The sequence below is a fragment of the Bombina bombina genome, chromosome 2 (assembly GCF_027579735.1).
Source record: "Bombina bombina isolate aBomBom1 chromosome 2, aBomBom1.pri, whole genome shotgun sequence".
Lineage (NCBI taxonomy): Eukaryota > Metazoa > Chordata > Amphibia > Anura > Bombinatoridae > Bombina > Bombina bombina.
The window spans coordinates 943,453,198-943,475,554 of NC_069500.1; the positions used below are offsets into that span (position 1 = coordinate 943,453,198).

The 22,357-nt window shown below is 36.8% G+C and overlaps 1 protein-coding gene across 6 annotated transcripts in view; it reads right to left on the reverse strand.

Annotated features, from left to right (window-relative positions):
* FAM13A (family with sequence similarity 13 member A) overlaps positions 1-22,357 on the reverse strand; it is a 775,968-nt gene that overhangs the window by 360,791 nt on the left and 392,820 nt on the right. For all 6 annotated transcript variants that reach the window (XM_053703428.1, XM_053703423.1, XM_053703425.1 and 3 more), the window contains one exon: positions 16,959-17,134. In XM_053703428.1, coding sequence (XP_053559403.1) covers positions 16,959-17,134 — 176 coding nt within the window. The remainder of the gene's footprint in view (positions 1-16,958; positions 17,135-22,357) is intronic.

Below are 22,357 nucleotides of genomic sequence, written 5' to 3' on the forward strand. Positions count from 1 at the left end.
AGCCCATAATAAGCCTTCATTCTGTTAAGAGACTAAGAAAATGGCTTACCGATCCCCAAGAGGGAAAATGACAGTCTTCTAGCATTACACAGTCTTGTTAGAAAATGGACTAGTCATACCTTGAGCAGAAAAGTCTGCAAACTGTTCCCCCCAACTGAAGTTCTTTGGGCTCAACAGTCCTGCGTGGGAACAGCAATTGATTTTAGTTACTGCTGCTAAAATCATACTCCTCTTTTAAACAGAACTCTTCATCCCTTTCTGTTTTAGAGTAAATAGTACAAACCGGCACTATTTTAAAACAACAAACTCTTGATAGCAGAATAAAAAACTACAACTAAACACCACATACTCTTCACCATCTCCGTGGAGATGCTACTTGTTCAGAGCGGCAAAGAGAATGACAGGGGGGGCGGAGCCTGAGAAGGGGCTATATGGGCAGCTTTTGCTGTGCTCTTTGCCATTTCCTGTTGGGGAAGAGAATATTCCCACAAGTAATGGATGACGCCGTGGACCGGACACACCAATGTTGGAGAAAGAAATCATTTTGGTTTTGTGTCCCTTTAACTAGAACCTTATGAGATACGTGCATTACGAGTACATTAGCATGGTCATTACCTGTGCTACCCTCAGAGATTGGAGGAGTGGTCACTACTGCACTTAGTAGTCTTACAATTTTGTAAAAGAGTAACAACCACTAGATGAAGTAATCCAATTGTTCTCAAACATCTCCAAGTTATATTGCCGCTTTAAAAAGGGACACATATGACAAATACATATGTCAGGGCTGTTTAACCCCTTAACGACGCATGTCATACAGGGTACGTTACACACAAACTGGTCTTTAAATACCAGCAAAGTACCCTGTACGACATTAGGGTTTAAAGTGGCTGGAAGCGATCCTGATCGCTTCCAGACGCTTTCAAGGTATTGCCGTGATGCCTCGATATTGAGGCATCACTGCAATACCTTTTTTCCAAGACCGATGCAGAGAGAGCCACTCTGTGGCCTTTTCTGCACCGGTAGCAATGGAGCCGATTGTTGGTGGGTGGGAGCAGCTGCAGGGAGGCGGGTGGGTGGCCCATTGCTACCCGGCATCTGGTTCCTGAATGTGCCTGCCGGGAGCGTGCGGGGGGCCTGCATGGAGTGTGCGCGCGATTGCGCAACAACCACTGCCACCAATGAATGGGAGAGTGGGAGAGAGGGAGGGGGGAAAAATAATGATCAAAAGGATCTGTGAGGGGGAAAGGGAGGGGGTATTGAGGGGGCAGCTACACTACAGAAAAATTTAAATTACATAAAAAAATTTTTAAAAAACCCCCACTTTTTTGGGAGGCAAATTGGGTACTGGCAGACAGCTGCCAGCACCCAAGATGGCAGCAAATAGGTAGTGGGCGAGGGTTATAGAGCTGTTTGGGGGGGGATCAGAGAGGTTGGGGGCGGGTCCATCACAGCTAAACAGATATTTAAAAAAAAAAAGCCTTTTATTTTAGTACTGGCAGACTTTCTGCCAGTACTTAAGATGGCGGGGACAATTGTGGGGTGTGGGAGGGAAGAGAGATGTTTGGGAGGGATCAGGGGGTGGGATTTGTCAGGTGGGAGGCTGATCTCTACACTAAAGCTAAAATTAACCCTTCAAGCTCCCTACAAGCTACCTAATTAACCCCGTCACTGCTGGGCATAATACAAGTGTGGTGCGCAGCGGCATTTAGCAGCCTTCTATGTACAAAAAAGTAATGCCACAGCCATATATGTCTGCTATTTCTGAACAAAGGGGAACTCAGAGAAGCATTTACAACCATTTGTGCCATAATTGCACAAGCTGTTTGTAAATATTTTCAGTAAGAAACCCAAAGTTAGTGAAAAAGTGAACGATTTTTTTTTCATTTGATCGAATTTGGCGGTGTAATGGTGGCATGAAATATATAAAAATGGGCCTAGATCAATACTTTGGGTTGTCTACTACACTACCCTAAAGCTAAAATTAACCCTACAAGCTCCCTAATTAACCCCTTCACTGCTGGGTCTAATACAAGTGTGGAGCGCAGCGGCATTTAGCGGCCTTCTTATTACCAAGAAGTAATGCCAAAGCCATTTATGTCTGCTATTTCTGAACAAAGGGGATCCCAGAGAAGCATTTACAACCATTTGTGCCATAATTGCACAAGTTGTTTGTAAATAATTTCAGTGAGAAACCTACAGTTTGTGAAACAGTTTGTGAAAAAACTGAATTTATGTTTACCTGATAAATTACTTTCTCCAACGGTGTGTCCGGTCCACGGCGTCATCCTTACTTGTGGGATATTCTCTTCCCCAACAGGAAATGGCAAAGAGCCCAGCAAAGCTGGTCACATGATCCCTCCTAGGCTCCGCCTTCCCCAGTCATTCGACCGACGTAAAGGAGGAATATTTGCATAGGAGAAATCATATGATACCGTGGTGACTGTAGTTAGAGAAATTAAATCATCAGACCTAATTAAAAAACCAGGGCGGGCCGTGGACCGGACACACCGTTGGAGAAAGTAATTTATCAGGTAAACATAAATTCTGTTTTCTCCAACATAGGTGTGTCCGGTCCACGGCGTCATCCTTACTTGTGGGAACCAATACCAAAGCTTTAGGACACGGATGATGGGAGGGAGCAAATCAGGTCACCTAGATGGAAGGCACCACGGCTTGCAAAACCTTTCTCCCAAAAATAGCCTCAGAAGAAGCAAAAATATCAAATTTGTAAAATTTGGTAAAAGTGTGCAGTGAAGACCAAGTCGCTGCCTTACATATCTGATCAACAGAAGCCTCGTTCTTGAAGGCCCATGTGGAAGCCACAGCCCTAGTGGAATGAGCTGTGATTCTTTCAGGAGGCTGCCGTCCGGCAGTCTCATAAGCCAATCTGATGATGCTTTTAAACACCAAAAAACTCTGAGCCATCTCCGTGGAGATGTTGCCTGTGCAACGGCAAAGAGAATGACTGGGGAAGGCGGAGCCTAGGAGGGATCATGTGACCAGCTTTGCTGGGCTCTTTGCCATTTCCTGTTGGGGAAGAGAATATCCCACAAGTAAGGATGACGCCGTGGACCGGACACACCTATGTTGGAGAAAGTAAACCATTTGTTTTATTTGATCACATTTGGCGGTCAAATGGTGGCATGAAATATACCAAAATGGGCCTAGATCAATACTTTGGGTTGTCTACTAAAAAAAATATATATACATGTCAAGGGATATACAGGGATTCCTGACAGATATCAGTGTTCCAATGTAACTATGGCTAATTTTTTTTTAAAAAAAAATGGTTTGGAAATAGCAAAGTGCTACTTGTATTTATTGCCCTATAACTTGCTAAAAAAGCAAAGAACATGTAAACATTGTGTATTTCTAAACTCAGGACAAAATTTAGAAATTATTTAGCATGGGTGTTTTTGGTGGTTGTAGATGTATAACAGATTTTGGGGGGTCAAAGTTAGAAAAAGTGTGTTCTTTTCAATTTTTTCCCTTATATTAAAAAAAAAATATGGTAAATTATAAAATATGATGAAAATAATGGTATCTTTAGAAAGTCTATTTAATGGCGAGAAAAAACGGTATAGAATATGTGTGGCTACAGTAAAAGAGTAAGAGGAAAATTAAGGCTAAACACTGCAGACATGTAAAAATAGCCCTGGTCCTTAAAGGAAATAAACTGAAAAATGGCCTTGTCCTTAAAGGGACACTGAACCCAAATTTTTTTCTTTTGTGATTCAGATAGAGCATGCCATTTTAAGAAACTTTCTAATTTACTCCTATTATCAATTTTTCTTCATTCTCTTGCATTCTCTATTTGAAAAAGAAGGCATCTAAGCTTTTTTTTGGTTGAGAACTCTGGATAGCACTTTTTTATTGGTGGATGAATTTATCCATCAATCAGCAAGAACAACCCAGGTTGTTCACCTAAATGGGCCGGCATCAAAACTTACATTCTTGCATTTCAAATAAAGATACCAAGAGAATTAAGAAAATTTGATAACAGGAGTAAATTAGAAAGTTGCTTAAAATGTCATGCTCTATCTGAACCACGGAAGAACAAATTTGGGGTCAGTATCCCTTTAAGGGGTTAAAGGGACAGTCAAGTAAAAAAAAAAAAAAAAAACTTTCATGATTTAAATAGGGCATGTCATTTTAAACAACTTTCCAATTTACTTTTATTACCAATTTTGCTTTGTACTCTTGATATTCTTAGTTGAAAGCTAAATCTAGGAGGTATATATGCTAATTTCTTAGAACTTTGAGGCCACCTCTAATCTGAAAGCATTTTGACAGTTTTTCACCACTAGAGGGCGTTAGTTCATGTGTTTAATACAGATAACATTGAGCTCAGGCTTGTCAAGCTCCTAAGAGCAAGCACTGATTGGCTAAAAATGCAAGTCTGTCAAAAGAACTGAAATAAGGGGGCAGTTTGCAGAGCCATAGATACAAGGTAATCACAGAGGTAAAAAGTATATTATTATAACTGTGTTGGTTATGCAAAATTGGAGAATGGGTAATAAAGGGATTATCTACCTTTTTAAACAACAAAAATTCTGGTGTTTACTGTCCCTTTAAAGAAATGTTATGTATAAGAACCCTGGCAAATGTATGTTACATATGTGTCCTTTTTTGAAGCGGAAATATGGTCACCCTAATTAAAAGATATATAGCAGCCAATATCAACAATGTTCTACAGAGTTTTGATATTTTCTTCTGTATATTTTGTGCATCTACGGTTTCTTTCTCGGAAAAAAAAATACCAGCCATGTTCATTAGCATGAATTTGCTAAAATTATTATAAAGCATAACACAGAAACTAAAGCTGCTAAGCCGGATTTAAAATGTTATTTGTGATTATATCCATAAAATTAGACTCCATTAGAAGTGTCCCCATAACACAGGACCCTTTATTTCTATATTTATTCTTTATTATCTACATTGAGCTAAACCTTACAAGAAATGGCCATGTCTGTAAAATACCCACTGGGTGGCAACCCTACTTGTTGCTTTAAGTCTCTATCCTATCACTCCAATATTATCTCTTTATAGCGCTACCTCTCTATTTTCCACAAACACTATATTTTCATCTGTCAATCAGCAACATTTAATAACAGAATTAAGAAAATGGCATATAGCAATAGAGAGCATTCATCACGCGGCTGGATTACAAGGAGGGAGTTAACCCATAAACTGGCACATAGGAATAGAAATCATGGCTAAAATACCATACATAAACCTGGGGGTTAACACATTTATATATCCTAAAAATGCGTTGCACTATTTTCTTGGCACAATCATAAAAGTAAAACTCTTTTACCTCACCCCATGTCCTAATACTTCTCTCTTAAAACTCTGACTCATCAACATTTTAACAGTATCAAACATCATCCTTTGTTTACCACTTTTTCATCTCTTACACAGATTCTTGTCTTTCCGTCCCATTTTCCCTTCATCTCTAAATGTTACAGCAGTTGGCACCAATGAAATAATGTAAAGCATTTGTCCTTATTTCTTACTTCCATATTTATGGAATAAAAATAAAAACTCATCACTTCCAATATGTCTGCACGGCTACTTACGCCCACTCCCTGGCACATTTTTACGCTTTAGGACTAACCTTGTAACATATGCCAGCTACATGGGGGTCACTATGAGTGTATGCACAGTACTGCTGCACCAGCAGATAAAGAACTATATCAGTAAGGCCTTGTGTGCACCACATTCGGCTCAGAAAAGCAGATGTAAAGTCTGTGCTGGTGTGAACATAACATATAATGCAGCAGATTCAACTTGAACCAATTTTAAATAAATGATGTGGATGTTTGGACTGTTAACAACTGCTACCAATTTCTATGATAACCTAACACATACTGAATGAATAGTAATAGTTACACAATTAAATTGATACTTAAAGGGACACTCAATCAAAATTAAACTTTCATTATTCAGATAGAATATGCCATTTTAAACAACTTTCCAATTTACTTCCATTAACAAAATGTGCACAGTCTTTTTAAATTTGAACTTTTTTGAGTCACCAGCTCCTACTGAGCATGTGCAAGAATAAGTGTGTATGCATTTGTGAATGGCTGATGGCTGTCACATGGTACGTGTATGCATTTGTGATTGGCTGATGGCTGTCACATGGTAAAGGGGGAGTGGAAAAAGACATAACTTTTAAAATTGTCAGAAAAAAAATCTACTACTCTTTTGAAGTTCAAACTAAGTGCTACCGCATTGTCTTGTTATCTTGCATTTGTTGATTATACAAATCTATTGTGTTGACTGGTCCTTTAATACAAATGTGATGTCACATAAAATGTTTAAATTATGTGTAATGAAAACATTATACATTGCACATGCATTAACTATTTTTCATGTTTTTTCTGTCATTTCCACCTTATATTAAAAATATTATTTTGTATTTGAAATGACTGGATTTGTTCACTAAAACCACCATCCAATGTTCTCACCTATATTTAAAAGGGATACAAAACAGTGCTCCTTAAGTAAAATAAAATATGTTATACCCAACATCTTTAAAATATAATTAAAACATAAAAAGAAACAGACTGTGCTAAAAATGGCAAACAACTAATTTCTTTTCTTGCAAAATAAACTTAGGCAATTTCAATATTGAGAATTTATAAGTGAGATAAGGGAGCTGACATTACAGCAGAACTGGGCTAGGTGGTGACTCGCCATAGAACAAGATATTGAGCTGTTGTTCATTCCTGGTAGAGCGCTTCTCTCTTTGTATGAGCTTAATTTTGCAGCAAACGTTATTTACTGAGCATGGGCAAGAAACTGACTGGAGCTATTGTAGCAACCACGTCTAATGTTAAAATGAATGTAAAGTTTAATAAATACTTTTAAAAACAGGGGCACTTTCATTCATTAAACTTTACAACAATGCTTCTTTTTTAAAAATACTTACCTTTATTTTATGGAAAACAGACTGGTGATCCTCCGCCCGCAGCTCCTCCAATCGTTGTGTGCCCTCTTTGGCGTACAGCTCGTGAGGCCAAGTAACGATTGGAGGAAGCCAGATTTGTCATCGCTATGCTAACTATAGCAGGAGCTGCAGGCGGAGGATCGCCGGTCTGATTTCCATAAAACAAAGGTATTTTAATAAAGAAGCATCGTTGTAAAGTTTAGTGAATGAAAGTGCCCATGTTTTGAAGAGTATTTTTAAAAAACTGGCACTTATTCATTAGACTTTACATTCACTTAAAGGGCAAAGAAATTATATTATATACAGCGCCAACATAAAACAATATAAGCTCCCAAAATGAGATGCCTAAAACACTCAAAGAATGATTATAATATTAATAATATAGAAGACGGGAGCGCCAAATAGGCTAAAGTATCTATAGGCTAAAGTATCTATATAAATCTATAAAAACAATAAGTTACACTGTTATTGTTAACATTTAGTATAAAAGTAACATATAAAAGAGTACCCTATATAAAAGATCATAACAACAAATATCATAAAAACAAACAAAATATAAAGTGAGTTTTTTCTCAGGTATGGTTAATAAATAGTGCCCAGTGATTACTGGGTAATATCCTCAGATATTACATATGAAATGTGTCCAGTGATATATAGTGTCCAGTGAATAAATGGTGTAGTGTCCTCTATAATTGTGTCCAAATGAAGTGTCTAAATGATGTAAATTCCAAATTAGTGATATCCAGGAGATCCGAGTAAATGTCCTCACAGATGAAAAAATAAAAAATAATAAACAACAATTAACAAATGCAAGTCTTAAATATATAGGCATTTGCAAAGTATATTTGTTGTTATGATCTTTTATATAAGGTATCCTATTATATGTTACTTTTATAATAAATGTTAACAATAACAGTGTAACTTATTGTTTTTATAGATCTATATAGATATTTTAGCCTATTTGGCGCTCCCTTCTTTTATATTCACTTTAAAGGGATAGTAAACCCCGAAATTTTCTTTTATGATTCAGATAGAACATACAATTTTAAACAACTTTCCAATTTAATTATATTATCACATTTTCTTCATTCTCTTGTTATCCATTGCTGAAGGAACAGCATTGCACTACTGACAGGAAGCTGAAAATATATATTTAGCCAATCACAAGAGACAAATGTGTGCAGGCACCAATTAGCAGCAGCTCCCAGTGCTGTATACTAAGAGAACGAAGCACATTTGAAAATATAAGTGAATTTAAAAGTGTCTTAAAATGACATGCTCTATCTGAATCATGCAAGTTTAATTTTGACTTTCTTATCCCTTTAAAGGGACAGTCAAGTATAAATTAAAATTTCATTATTCCGATAGGACTTTTAATTTTAATTGACTTTCCAATTTACTTTTATCATCAAATTTGCTTTTTTCTCTTGGTATTCTTAGTTTAAACTAAACATAGGTAGGCTCATATGCTAATTTCTAAGCCTTTGAGGGCTGCCTCTTATCACATTCTTTTTAAATCTCTTTTCAACACAAAGAGACAGAAAGTACACGTGGGCTATATAGATAACACTGTGTTCAGGCACAGAAAGTTATTTAAGATCTAGCACAATTCAATGCTAAATTTAAGACAATAGATAATAAACAGTCACAGTCATGTGATCAGGGGGCTGGAAGAAGGTTCCTAGATACAAGGTAATCACAGAGGTAAAAAGTACATTAATATAACGGTGTTGGTTATGCAAAACTGGGGAATGAGTAATAAAGGGATTATCTATCTTTTAAAACAATAACAATTCTATGGTTGACTGTCCCTTTAAGTTCTATTTTGCCTTCCTGTAGAGACCACAGGACCCCCTTGTGACAAGAAATAAAAGACCCTGCACAAATTTCACAAAGTTCTCTTTTGCTTTCCTGTAGAGACCACAGGACCCCTTGTGAGGCAGTGACAGAAAATAATAGACCCTGCACAAAAAATTAAATAAATAAATAAAAAGGCCAAATTATTTTAAAATGATTGATAATACATATTTCAATGAATTCTATTACATATAACCCACTACTTAGTGCTATTTTTTTTAATCATTTACAACAATGAAACAAGACTGATTTAAATCCCTTTAAAGGTCTACTAAACACAGTAGAGTAGTATCATTAATAAATGCATAATAAGGAGACAATTCAAAAGCACTTAGTTTGAATCTCAAAGAGATGTCAGTTAGTTGAATTTTCCTTCCTAATGCCCCATGTGACAGCCATCAGCCAATCAAAATATGCATATATACGTATATCTTGTGAATCTTGCACATGCTCATTAGGAGCTGGTGCCTCAGAAACAGTGCATATAAAAAAATGGTGCACATTTAGATAATAGAAGTGAATTGGAAAGTTGTTTCAAATTGTGTGCTCTATCTGAACCATGAAAGTTTAATTTTGACTTGACTGTCCCTATAAGCACAGCCATTTTAGGCCCAGTTTCCATTGAAGTGGTAATGTTTAGAAACTGGTGCTAACATTAAAATTCTTCCTAGACTTTAATGGTGATAAATGTTTATACCACAAGTTTCCAAACTTTACCAGCTCAATGGAAATCAGGCCTTAGCTTTTTGATGTCCAAGGATTTGGATTTCAAATTTTGGAAACCCCCTTTTTATAAAGTCAAGTTGTAGAGCAATCTTTAAATAATGTGTGAAAATCTGCTTAGCGGCTAATGTCATAAAAATAACCCTCAATCATCTTTTTTCCTAATCACCCCTACTCAAGATAAAGGTATAGCATTCTTACTCTCCATCACCAAGATGTTTTACGTCTGTGCTACTTTGTGGATCACAGATTGTAATTCTAATTTCTGAAATTGAGGAAAAATTTCTATGACCATTTTCTGCAAAGCAAAGGCAATTTAGGAGCCTATTTGTTCTGCAACCTCCCCTCTACAGAAAGTACATGGAAAAAACACAAATGATCACTTCATAATAATAACTAAAACATTCTACTAAATGGGGTTTCCTTTACTGTACAAGATTATTTTTTTTAATGCTTGTGGGATAGCCACTGCGTAATCAGGCATTGAAGCTCAGTTGACATTTTCTGACCTCTAAGCCTGCTTATTGGTAACAGGCTTCTGCAATGCATACCGCCCCAATGCAATAATTAAAGGGACAGTCAAGTCCAAAAAAAACTTTCATGTTTTAAATAGGGCATGCAATTTTAAACAACTTCCCAATTTACTTTTATCACCAATTTTGCTTTGTTCTCTTGGTATTCTTAGTTGAAAGCTAAACCTAGGAGGTTCATATGTTAATTTCTTAGACCTTGAAGACTGCCTCTAATCTGAATACATTTTGACCACTAGAGGGCATTAGTTCACATGTATTAAATATAGATAACATTGAGCTCATGCACGTAAAGTAACCTAGGACTGAGCACTGATTGGCTAAACTGCATGTCTGTCAAAAGAACTGAAATAAGGGGGCAGTCGGCAGAAGCTTAGATACAAGGTAATCACAGAGGTAAAAAGTATATTAATATAACTGTGTTGGTTATGCAAAACTGGGGAATGGGTAATAAAGGGGATTATCTTTCTTTTTAAACAACAAAAATTCTGGTGTTGATTGTCCCTTTAACATTGGTTGAACATGCAAGCAAATCGTATGACATTAACAAATCTGCATGGCCGGGATAGCAACTTAAAGGGACAGTCTAGTATAAATTAAACTTTCATTATTCAGATAGGACTTTTAATTTTAATCAACTTTCCAATTTAATTTTATAATCAAATATGCTTTTTTCTCATGGTATTCTTAGTTTAAACTAAACATAGGTAGGCTCATATGCTAATTTCTAAGCCTTTAAGGGCTGCCTCTTATCACATGCTTTTTAAATCTCTTTTCAACACAAAGAGACAGAAAGTACACGTGGGCCATATAGATAACACTGTGTTCAGGCACAGAAAGTTATTTAAGATCTAGCACAAAACAATGCTAAATGCAAGTCAATAGATAATAAACAGTCACAGTCATGTGATCAGGGGGCTGGAAGAAGGTTCCTAGATACAAGGTAATCACAGAGGTAAAATGTATATTAATAGAACTGTGTTTGTTATGCAAATCTGGGGAATGGGTAATAAAGGGATTATCTATCTTTTAAAACAATAACAATTCTATGGTAGACAGCCCCTTTAATCTGCAACTTCTTCTATTCTCCAACTCTGTATTTATTTTCCGCACTCCCAGAGTAAGGAGATGAGACAAGATTCCCTCAGATATAGATTTGATCACTTTGGGGAACAACAGAGCCAACCAATCAGCTAAATGTGCATAACATAGCAAACAGCACTGAGCGCAAGATGGCAGAATGACAGGATACGCAAAAGTCATTTCAGTCAAGTGAAACAGAGATTAGACTCTGGCACATGAACCAAGTTTGCTGCCAGCCAAGAACTACCAGATCAAATGTATCTTTGTCAAGCACAGCGGAAGATTAGACGGAAGCATCTATGTTGAACATGTTGTTCCAACTGGAATTTGAAAATAATTGCTTTTTTCTAGGTCTAATTATCCATTTTAATGATAGACGGCTTCAAAATAAAGACTAGAAAACAAAATGTAAAACCACCGCTTCCTGTGTAATTTTATGCTCACACGTCTGTTAAAGAGACAGTAAAGGAAAAATTAAATGTTTATATTTCAGATGAAGCATGCAATTTTAAACAACTTTTACATTTATGTTTATTAGCAAATTTACTTTGTTCTCTTGGAATTATTTGTTGAAGAGTAAACCTAGGTAAGCTGATAGGACCTCAGTGGCGTGCAAGTGCCTTTATTATTTATACAAAGTTGCATGCACTGCTGCCATAGAATGCTAATGTTGCATTGCTGCCTTAGAGTGCTAAAGCCACGTGAACACAGACGTCCTATCAGCCTTACAAGATTTAGTATTCAACAAAGGATATCAATAAAACAAAAACATTTTAAAGAGACAACAAAGTCAATATTAAACTTGTGATTTAAAAAGTGGATGCTATTCTAAACAACTTTCAAATTTACTTCCGTTATCTAATTTGCTTTGTTCTTCTGATATCCTTTATTGAAAATAATATCAAGGTCTCTCTGGACTCTGGAGCAGGAATTAACTACTGTACTGGGAGCTAGCTACGGATTGGCATTTATACAAATGTCTCTAGTCATTGGCTCACCAGATGCATTTAGCTAGCTCCATGTAGTGCATTCCTGCAGTGTATGTTCTATTTGAATTATGAAATAAAATGTTTTTTAAAGGGACAGTCAACACCAGACTTTTTGTTGTTTAAAAAGATAGATAATCCCTTAATTACCAATTCCCCAGTTTTGCATAACCAACACAGTTATAATTATACACATTTTACCTCTGTAATTACCTTGTATCTAAGCCTCAGCAGATTGCCCCGTTATTTCAGTTCTTTGACAGACTTGCAGTTTAGCCAATCAGAGCTGTCTCCATGGTAAATTCACGAGCATGAGCTCAATGTTATCTATATGAAACACGTGAACTAATGCCCTCTAGTGGTGAAAAACTATCAAAATGCATTTAGATTAGAGGCGGCCTTCAAGGTCTAAGAAATTAGCATATGAAACTCCTATGTTTAGCTTTCAACTAAGAATACCAAGAGCACAAAGCAAAATTGGTGATAAAAGTAAATTGGAAAGTTGTTTAAAATGACATGCCCTATCTGAATCATGAACGTTTTTTCTGGACTTGACTGTCCCTTTAAGTCCCAATAATAATAGAAGTACATTGGAAAGTGGTTAAAATTTGCATACTTTATTTGTATTATGAAAGTTTAAAGGACCATCAAATACATTAAAATTGCAAAATCAACAAATGTATAATAAAAGTACAATGCAATAGCACTACGTATGAATTTCTGAGTAGTTTTTTTTTTTTAACTTCCATTTTCTTTCCTCTGTATTATATGACAGACATCAGCCAATCAGCCATATATACTGTAAACTCTTGCACATGCTTAGTAGGAGCTGCCGCTTCAAAAACTGAGCATATAAAAAGAGTGCACACATTTTAATGGGAGTAAATTGGATTTAAAGGGATATGAAATATGGCTCCCATTGTTTCAAATAATAATGGGAAAATAATGTATATGTGTGTGTGTGTATTAAATCAAAGTAAACATAAAAAGAAACAGATGTTATTTTATGTGCCCATAAAAACAAAAAAAAATAAAACAAAACATTTTACACCTATAAAGAGCTCAGATAATTATGGTGAAACAAATATAGAGCAAAAATGTCAAAATTGCCTGTGTCAATTAAAGGGGCATGAAATCCAAAAAAATTCTTTCATGATTCAGATAGGGCATGCAATTTTAAGCAACTTTCTAATTTATGTCTATTATTACATTTTCTTTGTTCTCTTGGTATCTTTTGTTTAAAAGCAGGGACGTAAGCTCAGGAGAGTGCACAAGTCTGGAGCACTATATAGCAGCGGTTTTGAAAGAATACTATTAATTTGCAAGAGCACTAGATGGCAGCACTATTTCCTGCCAGGTAGTTCTCCAGATGCCTACCTAGGTATCTCTTCAACAAAGAATACCATGGGAGCAAAGAAAAAATGATAATGGAGGTAAACTGGATTTTTTTTTTTTTTAATTTTATTGTCTTTCTAAAACAGAAAAGAACATATTTGGCTTTCACATCCCTTGAAGCACAACAACTGGGAGGGGGGGGGGGGGAGAAACATTAGCCATAAGGGGTTAAAAATGTACCTGCACAATAAACGCTTTGTTAGAACATTAGCACTGACAAGTAGCCTGTTTCACAATTAGAGTGGGTGTTATTCCAGGAAATAATCTCAAGGAAGAATAGAAAACATCATAACTAATTATTTAAAGGGACACTGTACCATAAACCATAAACCATAAAACCGATTTCAGTGTTTCCAGTTACTTGTTATACCAGCAGCAAGGTATTAAATGTCGTATGCCAAATTGCCCTCCTCCTTTATGCTTATTGAACTCTTAAACCCTTGTTCACAAGAACACAGGCTGGGCCTTTAGGAACAGCAGCCCTCCTTGTTATAACTCTCTCTATACACAAAATCATGCTAGATTAAACCTCAAGGTGCAATTTCTATAACATTTAATGCTACGCAGCTGGTATAAAAAGTCACTTGAAAAACATTTAAAAGGACATAAAACCCAACATTTCATGATTCAGATAAAGCAATTTTAAACAACTTTCCAGCTTACATCTATTACCTAATTTGCTTTGTTTCCTTGGTATCCTTTGTAGAAAAAGCATACATAAATAGGCTCAGGAGCAGCAGAGGACTACTAGGAACTAGCTGCTGATTGGTGGCTGCACTTATATGTCTGTTGTCAATGGCTCACCTGAGGTAAACAGCTAGTGCAGGAATGCATGGCTGCTCCTTCAGTAAAAGGATACCAAGAGAATGAAGCAAATTAGGTAATAGAAGTAAATTGGAAAGTTATTTATTTAGCTTGCATGCTCTGTCTGAAATAAGAAACAAATGGTGGTGCTGTATGCCCCTTTAAAGGACCAGTCAACACTGTAGATTTGCATAATCAACAAATGCAAGCTAACAAGACAATGCAATAGCACTTAGTCTGAACTTCAAATGAGTAGTAGATTTTTTTTCTGTCAATTTTAAAAGTTATGTATTTTTCCACTCCCCCTGTACCATGTGACAGCCATCAGCCAATCACAAATGCATACAGTACCATGTGACAGCAATCAGCCATTCACAAATGCATACACGTTTATTCTTGCACATGCTCAGTAGGAGCTGATTTTGATTAAGTGTCCCTTTAAAGGTCCATGTACTCAAGTAGATGATTAGAGTTAATTGTATTTCAAGTAATGTCAACAACCCCCTTCTGGGAGGTTGATTTATGCTGCTGCATCTTGTTTTGTAGCTTTTCTATAGAAAATAATTCAGTATTCATTTTTTTTAGTATAAGTGGAGGCTTCAACAGGTAAAAGAAGCTACTCCAAATGCAAAAATAAAGGTAAAGGAAATATTTGCAAATAAATTAATAAACTCCAGCAGGTAAAATAGATCATTGGGAACACACATTTACAGTATAATGTCCCTTTAAAGCCCTTTAAAGCCCACCATAAAAATTTGTGTTTGTTATCCAAAGCACAAAATAAATGCATCATTTAACAAATGTGTTTAATGACAATTTGTGCTATAAAAATGGAACATTTTTTTAAAATGAGCTAATTTTAGCTTAATATTGGTTAAAAGTTTAGCTGGGTGGTCAGTTGAAGGGTGAAGCTCCTACTGTGAATACTGGAATATTGATACAAGTTAACCAGACTGTAACTTGTAAAATAACATAAAATCAGGAGTCTTCTAATTCTAGTTCTAGCTATTAAATCTTCACATTCATCTACATTCATCCGAATATAAAATAACTCCCTACCTCTGCGTTCCGTGTGGCTCCCTACATTTGTAAACCCTCTGCTATGAAAACAGAAACATGCAAACTATTTTCTTCTTAAACAATTGTATAGTGATTATTAGGGTAAAACAATTATACTGACCCACAAGAGCACAGATAAAGTTAGCTAACAGCTCAAACACTGATAAGGAACACACTGGCCTTGGGATAATCAGTGTTATTTACAACATATCAATCACTGGGTAAAAAAAACAAACCAAAGAACAACTACATAAAATAATTTCTATCCTGTCAGCAAAGTAGTATCTTTATTGTATAATCAATTTGCAGACCTTTTTATTAAAACAAATGTAATCAGTTAACAATCAAAACTTGTTTGATATGGAGAGGTTATGGTTAGGTTACAAGATTTTACATTCCATGTTTCATACCAGCAAAATTATTAAAAGAAAACAAAAACCAAAAGGAAGTCAAGAAACAATTGTAATTTGAGACAAAAACAGATCTCATGACCAGTTAATAATTCTATAATATTACATGCTGCTGCTGCTGCTTTTGATGATTATTTTTATTTGATTAATTTTATTATAATAATATACATAACAAAATGTTTGCACAGTTATCTGTCAAGGGAATATGCAAAATGAGGTAGGAAATGAAAGCATTTGTAAAGATCACAAGAACCAATTAGGTAAAGGAGCACATAATTAATAGATTAAATGTACTAATGCATAACACTTATTTCTTGGTATAATGCACTGCATACCTTCTTTGTTAATAGACTAATCTTACCCCTGTAGACCAGACCAGACTTTTGTGACAGTCATTTCCCCCATGACTTTAAACGGTGGATAAAGCTAAACAGGGCCTTCACTAGTTCCTATGTTAAAGGGACATGAAACCCAAACAAATTCTCTCAGGATTCAGACATATTGACCCATTTTAAACAACATTCCAATGAATTTATATTATCAAAGTTGCTTGATTGTCTTGATATCTTTTTATTCTTGGAGCAGCAATATACTTCTACGAGTTGGCTGAACATATAGGGAGAGCCAATAACAAGAGGCAAATATGTGCAACGGCCAATCAGCAGCTAGCTCCCAGGAGGGCATTGCTGTTTCTGGGCCTACCTAGGCATGCTTTTCAACAAAGGATATTAAAAATAAGGTGAAAATTAGATAATAGAAGTAAATTGGAACGTTGTTTAAAATTGCACAAGGCCAGCGAAATGGAAGAGGCAGCATGGTAAATTTGTCCCACTAATTGTAATCATTATTTGATTATAGAGTTCATATAATAAAATGTAACATCCTCATAAACAAACCTGTCAATTACACACAACCAGTTTTACATTGATTTACTGTCGGGTCAATTACTACTCATTGCTTTAGGGCATTTCCAGTGAAGAGGGTTAGTGGTTCCAGTGCAGTTATGTAAAGCAATAGCTAATGTAATACCTCAGAAAGTCTGCAGACAATGAAGCAGTTAAACTAAGCATTTGCATAGAATGTTTGTCTGGCTATGTCATTGAGCAATGCTGCATGATAAACATATTCTGCAGTGTCAGTAAGAAAGATTACTAACCTGTGAAGAGATTCTATGCTGTTTGTAATTAAGGAGACATGATCCACCAGGTTCATGTCCTCAGGGCAGGCAATTCTTTCTGTCACCCGTACGCTGGCCTGAGGGATCCCGCCGGATGTTTTTGGCTTTGGCACCAGAAATTCTTGTAGCTGTGTCTCAGCCTTGGGCTTGATCACCTAAAAGAACAGGAAGACATTGCACCAGAGGAACATAAATATACAAACAGAATATATCTGGTAAGCCATTTGACTCAACATATGAATTGGGAGAAAACATACAGCTGTGGAGAAACAAGCCTGCGCCTTCCTTGGCAAAACACAGCCTTATCAGCAAGCCTGAACAAACAGCCTGCAAGAAAGCAATATGTTGCTGTCTGAGTCATGGCTAAATGAGCGACTGCAGCACCACAGGCAAAGATAAGACCTATGAAAAGCACAGATTCTGAAATGATTTTTTATAGGCAGCTCAGCAGTACAAAATGTAAAAATGTGAGGGTAGCAAGAGTGACATTTTTTTATTTTTACAAAGAGAAATATTAAAGGGACAAATTACAAATGGAGATCTTTTGTTAGCGCAGGACATGAGAAGCAATATTGTGACTGCGCTAACTAGCAAGAATTTGACTAGTTGAAAGTAAACCTTTGCACTTGAGCGCAAACAAAATTTGCGCTCAACGGATTAACGCTGCTGAAGACCTAGCGTAGAGTTTAAAAAGAGTTAAAAAAACAAAAAAAGTTGTGCAACATAAATACATTAAAATAAACTATTCCCCTTAAATATACACTTGCTGATATAAATATTTCATATAAATATTATTTTAAAAGGTATATGGTATATGACGAGGTACTCAACTAGAAAGGGCTATAATATGTATCAGCTCCCAACATACTTCCAGTCTCTCACCCCCTCAAAAGCTCACAATCAACCAAAACCCATATAGCCATATATTTAGCTATTTTGCCCCTGTTACGGAGGAAGAAGTTTCAGCCCTTATACTGTCTTCTCACCTCACTACCTGTCCCCTCGACCTCATCCCCTCACAGCTACTCCCCTCCCTCTCTTCTACCCTTACCCCTATACTCACACACATTTTCAACCTTTCCCTCAGCACTGGTATATTTCCCTCATCGCTGAAACATGCACTGGTCACACCTATCCTCAAAAAAAACCTTCTCTCGATCCAATCTCCCCATCCAACTACTGTCCTATTTCCTTACTCCCTCTTGCCTCAAAGCTTCTTGAAAATCTGGTATATGCACGCCTATCCCAGTTCCTTACATTAAACTCCCTCCTTGACTCACTGCAATCTGGATTTTGTCCCCATCACTCCACAGAGACAGCAATCATTAGGGTTCCTAATGAACTACTTACAGCAAAATCCAAAGGCCACTTCTCTCTGCTTATCCTCCTTGATCTGTTTGCAGCCTTTGATACTGTTGACCATTCTCTTTTGCTCCAAACCCTCCAATCCTTCGGCATTTGTAAAACAGCCCTCGTGTGGTTCTCTTCCTACCTGTCTAACCGTACCTTTAGTGTAGCCTTCTCTGGGGCTTCCTCTGCCCCGTCGCCACTTTCTGTTGGGGTACCGCAATGCTCTGTCCTCTGTCCCCTTCACTTCTCAAACTACACATCTTCATTCGGTCCCTTAATAAAGTCCCACGGGTTTCAATATCATTAGTATGACAATGACAACCAAATCTAACTCTCTGCACCAGACCTATCTCTTTCCTTGCTAACCCGTGTCACTAACTGTCTTTCTCACATCTCTTCCTGGATGTCCTCTCACTACCTCAAGCTAAAGCTCTCCAAAACTGAGCTCCTTATTTTCCCCCTTCTTCCAAAATCTCCACCCCCAATCCCTCTATAACTGTCGATGACTCAGAATCGCATTTGACTCAGATCTTTCTTTCACTCTTCATTCAGTCCTTGGCTAAATCCTGATGGTTCCACCTCAAAAACATCTCTAAAATTAGACATTTCCTTACACAAGACACAACTAAGATTTTAATCCACTCTCTCATCCTTTCTCACCTCGACTACTGCAACTCCATCCTCTCTGGTCTCCATAGCTGCTGCCTAGCTCCTTTACAATCCATAATGAATGACTCTGCCAGGCTCATCTTCCTTACGCGTCGCTCTTCATCTGCTGCACCTCTCTACCAATCCCTTCACTGACGTCCTCATGCCTCAAGGATTAAACACAAAATTCTGACTCTGACATACAAGGACCTCAACTGCACTGCTGCCCCCAACGTCTCAGACCTTGTCTCCAGATACTCTCCCTCCCGCCCTTTGCTCTGCTCACAACCTCCTCCTCTCCTCCTCTCTTGTTAACTCTTCACTTTCCCGTTTACAAGACTTCTCCAGACTGGCTCCCATCTTGTGGAACTCTCTGCCTCGCTCCACAAGACTCTCCCCTAGTTTTAAAAGCTTCAAGAGCTCCCTAAAGACTCTACTGTTCAGGGATGCATACAACCTACACTAACCTTTACTAATACCAGTTGCTCTCCTAAATTACTATCCGCCATGAACCTGCTTAGCATGTAAGCCTAAGAGCCAACTGTTTGCAGATCACCTTCATAAGAGCTGACTACAACAGTGCGACTCTCGGCAGGGCCCTCTACCCATTTGATCCATATAAATGTTAACTTGTATACCGCCTATGTTTATAGCGCTGCAGAATCTGTTGGAGCTCTACAAATAACTGATAATAATAGTATATATACAGTATATATACTGTGTGTATATATATATATATATATATATTTTAGGGCTGCACGATTAATCGCATATGCGATTTAAAACCACGATTAATCCCTGCGATTTAAAAACCGCGAGAGTACGCAATTTTTTGCTACAAAAAAATCCTCATATGTGTCTGTACTGCATTGGTTTGTATGTGATTTCTTGCAAACCAGCTCCATCTAGTGGTTGCTTTTAGCACACATTTGTAAAATAACTGTTTTACTTTCACTTTCTGTTTATGATCTCAGTAGCAGCCGATCAATCTATAGAAGTCTAAAAGCAGAGCCCATGCAGGAGATGTGAAGAGGAGGGAAAGCCACTTACTTATATTTCCCCCTAGGGACGTCTGCAGTCTGAAACTTAGGATGTGTAATCATTATAGAACCTTCCACACAATCTCCTGCTCTCTGAGAAATGGCTCGAATACATAGCAGATGCAGTTAACCCCACGGCTGCCAAAAAGGCTAAAATGGCAGTCCCTTCTGCTAGCTAGCTGCTGGGTTAACTGCATCTACAATGTATTTGATATCAGCAATGCACAGCATTTCTGAAAGGAGCAGCCCCTACTGCTATATGCCTGTATTGGATTCCTGGACAGGAAAAGGGCTCATTTTCAGTCAAGATAAAATGTTTAAAAAAAAGAATAAAAAATACATTTCATATATATATATATATATATATATATATATATATATATATATATATATATATATATATATATATATACAATCACATACACAGTTACACACACGTGTGTGTGTGTGTGTATATATATATATATATATATATATATATATATATATATATATATATATATATATATATATATATATATATAGATACACACACACACACGTGGTTTGTATTTTTATGCTCCCAGAGTGTATTGGACATTCATAAACATGTACATTAAGATTATGTAGTCTTAAATATTTTTTTTATTGACAAATTAAGGTGTTATAATCATTTATAAGAAAATCATGATTTTTTGGGTCCAAAATCGCAATTTTCATTTTTGCCCATATCGCCCAATACATACATACATATATATGGAGAAGGAGTGGTATGTGTGGGGGACCTGTATCCTCTTGGGGAAGAAAAGAGGTAGAGAAGCACACCACACTCACCAGGGTTGGCGCTATGTGTGAAGTTAGCTAGAATGTTGGTGGGAATCCTGTATGAGCAGCTATATATCTCAGAGATTGGAGAGAGGTGTGGAGAGAGGTCCCACCCGAGGGAGGTGAGGGTATCTCTACAGTAGTAAATGGGAGGAAGAGAATGAGAGAAGCGCTAAACAAGGATCAGATCCCAAATATACTAATTGTGGATTATCTGTATAAATATGAACACAAAAAAGGAACAGAGCGCAACCGCAACTCAAGGTAAAAGTTTTATTATTTTGTCAAGCGCTAAAAACAAATTGCACTTACAAGAAGTTGGCAATATTCAAGCCTTTAGGTTTAACAGTCCGCTAGATCGCAATTTCTCTGTTAGCCCTCCACGCTGGAATCGGATATGGCGTCTCCGGGAAGTCCACAGGCTCAGGTGTCAATAACCAAATGGTGACTAGTCTTTTGTCGGGACTTTCTCAAGACTCAGGGTATGATCATACCCTGAGTCTTGAGAAAGTCCCGACAAAAGAGGACGAAACGCGTAGACCTTAAAAAGGGATACTGTTGAAAGACATTTATATCTATTTGCTCTTACAAGTACTTGTTTACTAGTCACCATTTGGTTATTGACACCTGAGCCTGTGGACTTCCCGGAGACGCCATATCCGATTCCAGCGTGGAGGGCTAACAGAGAAATTGCGATCTAGCGGACTGTTAAACCTAAAGGCTTGAATATTGCCAACTTCTTGTAAGTGCAATTTGTTTTTAGCGCTTGACAAAATAATAAAACTTTTACCTTGAGTTGCGGTTGCGCTCTGTTCCTTTTTTGTGTTCACAGCTACCAGTTGTTTGGGCGCTCTTCAGCGTCTAACGAGCATTAAAGCAGCACCGCTCTCAGCAACAGAGACAGGAGGATTCTTATTCAAACACTTGAATACACATCAAAGTTTACCATACTCCTGGGGACATCGAGGTGAGATAGGTAGCATGTTCAAGGCTACTTTTATTAGTTAGTTTGTTTCAATGTTATATGTATTAGTTAGGTTGTGTTTTTATTCTTGAATATTGTGTTACATTTGTTATTTAATTGATTTTTAACATCGTTCATTGTGACTGTGTTGTTTTATCGTGTATAAGGAGTGTTTAGCAGTTGGCTCACTTAGACAACTTACATTGTGAATTTTACCTTGTATGTTAATTCTGTACCCGGTCTAGTGTGTAGAGTACAGCCAGTCAAATAATAGGTGGCAATAGGCTCTACAGCAGTGGTCAGTTAGCACAGTGTTAGGGTAACAGTATAATCTGTATAAATATATTTGTATATACAGTTATCTCATAAAGCCCCTTGATAATAATAATAATGAAAAAGAGATCTGTGGTAAAGATTAGTATTTAGACCACATACAATGATATATTATTAACCAGAGTCATATAGAATATAATTAAATGAACTTGTGTTAAAACAAATGTTGAAAGGTTCATTCAAAGTATATATTAATGAAAAAAATAATTAATTGGTTTATCACACTCGATATCCGGTAG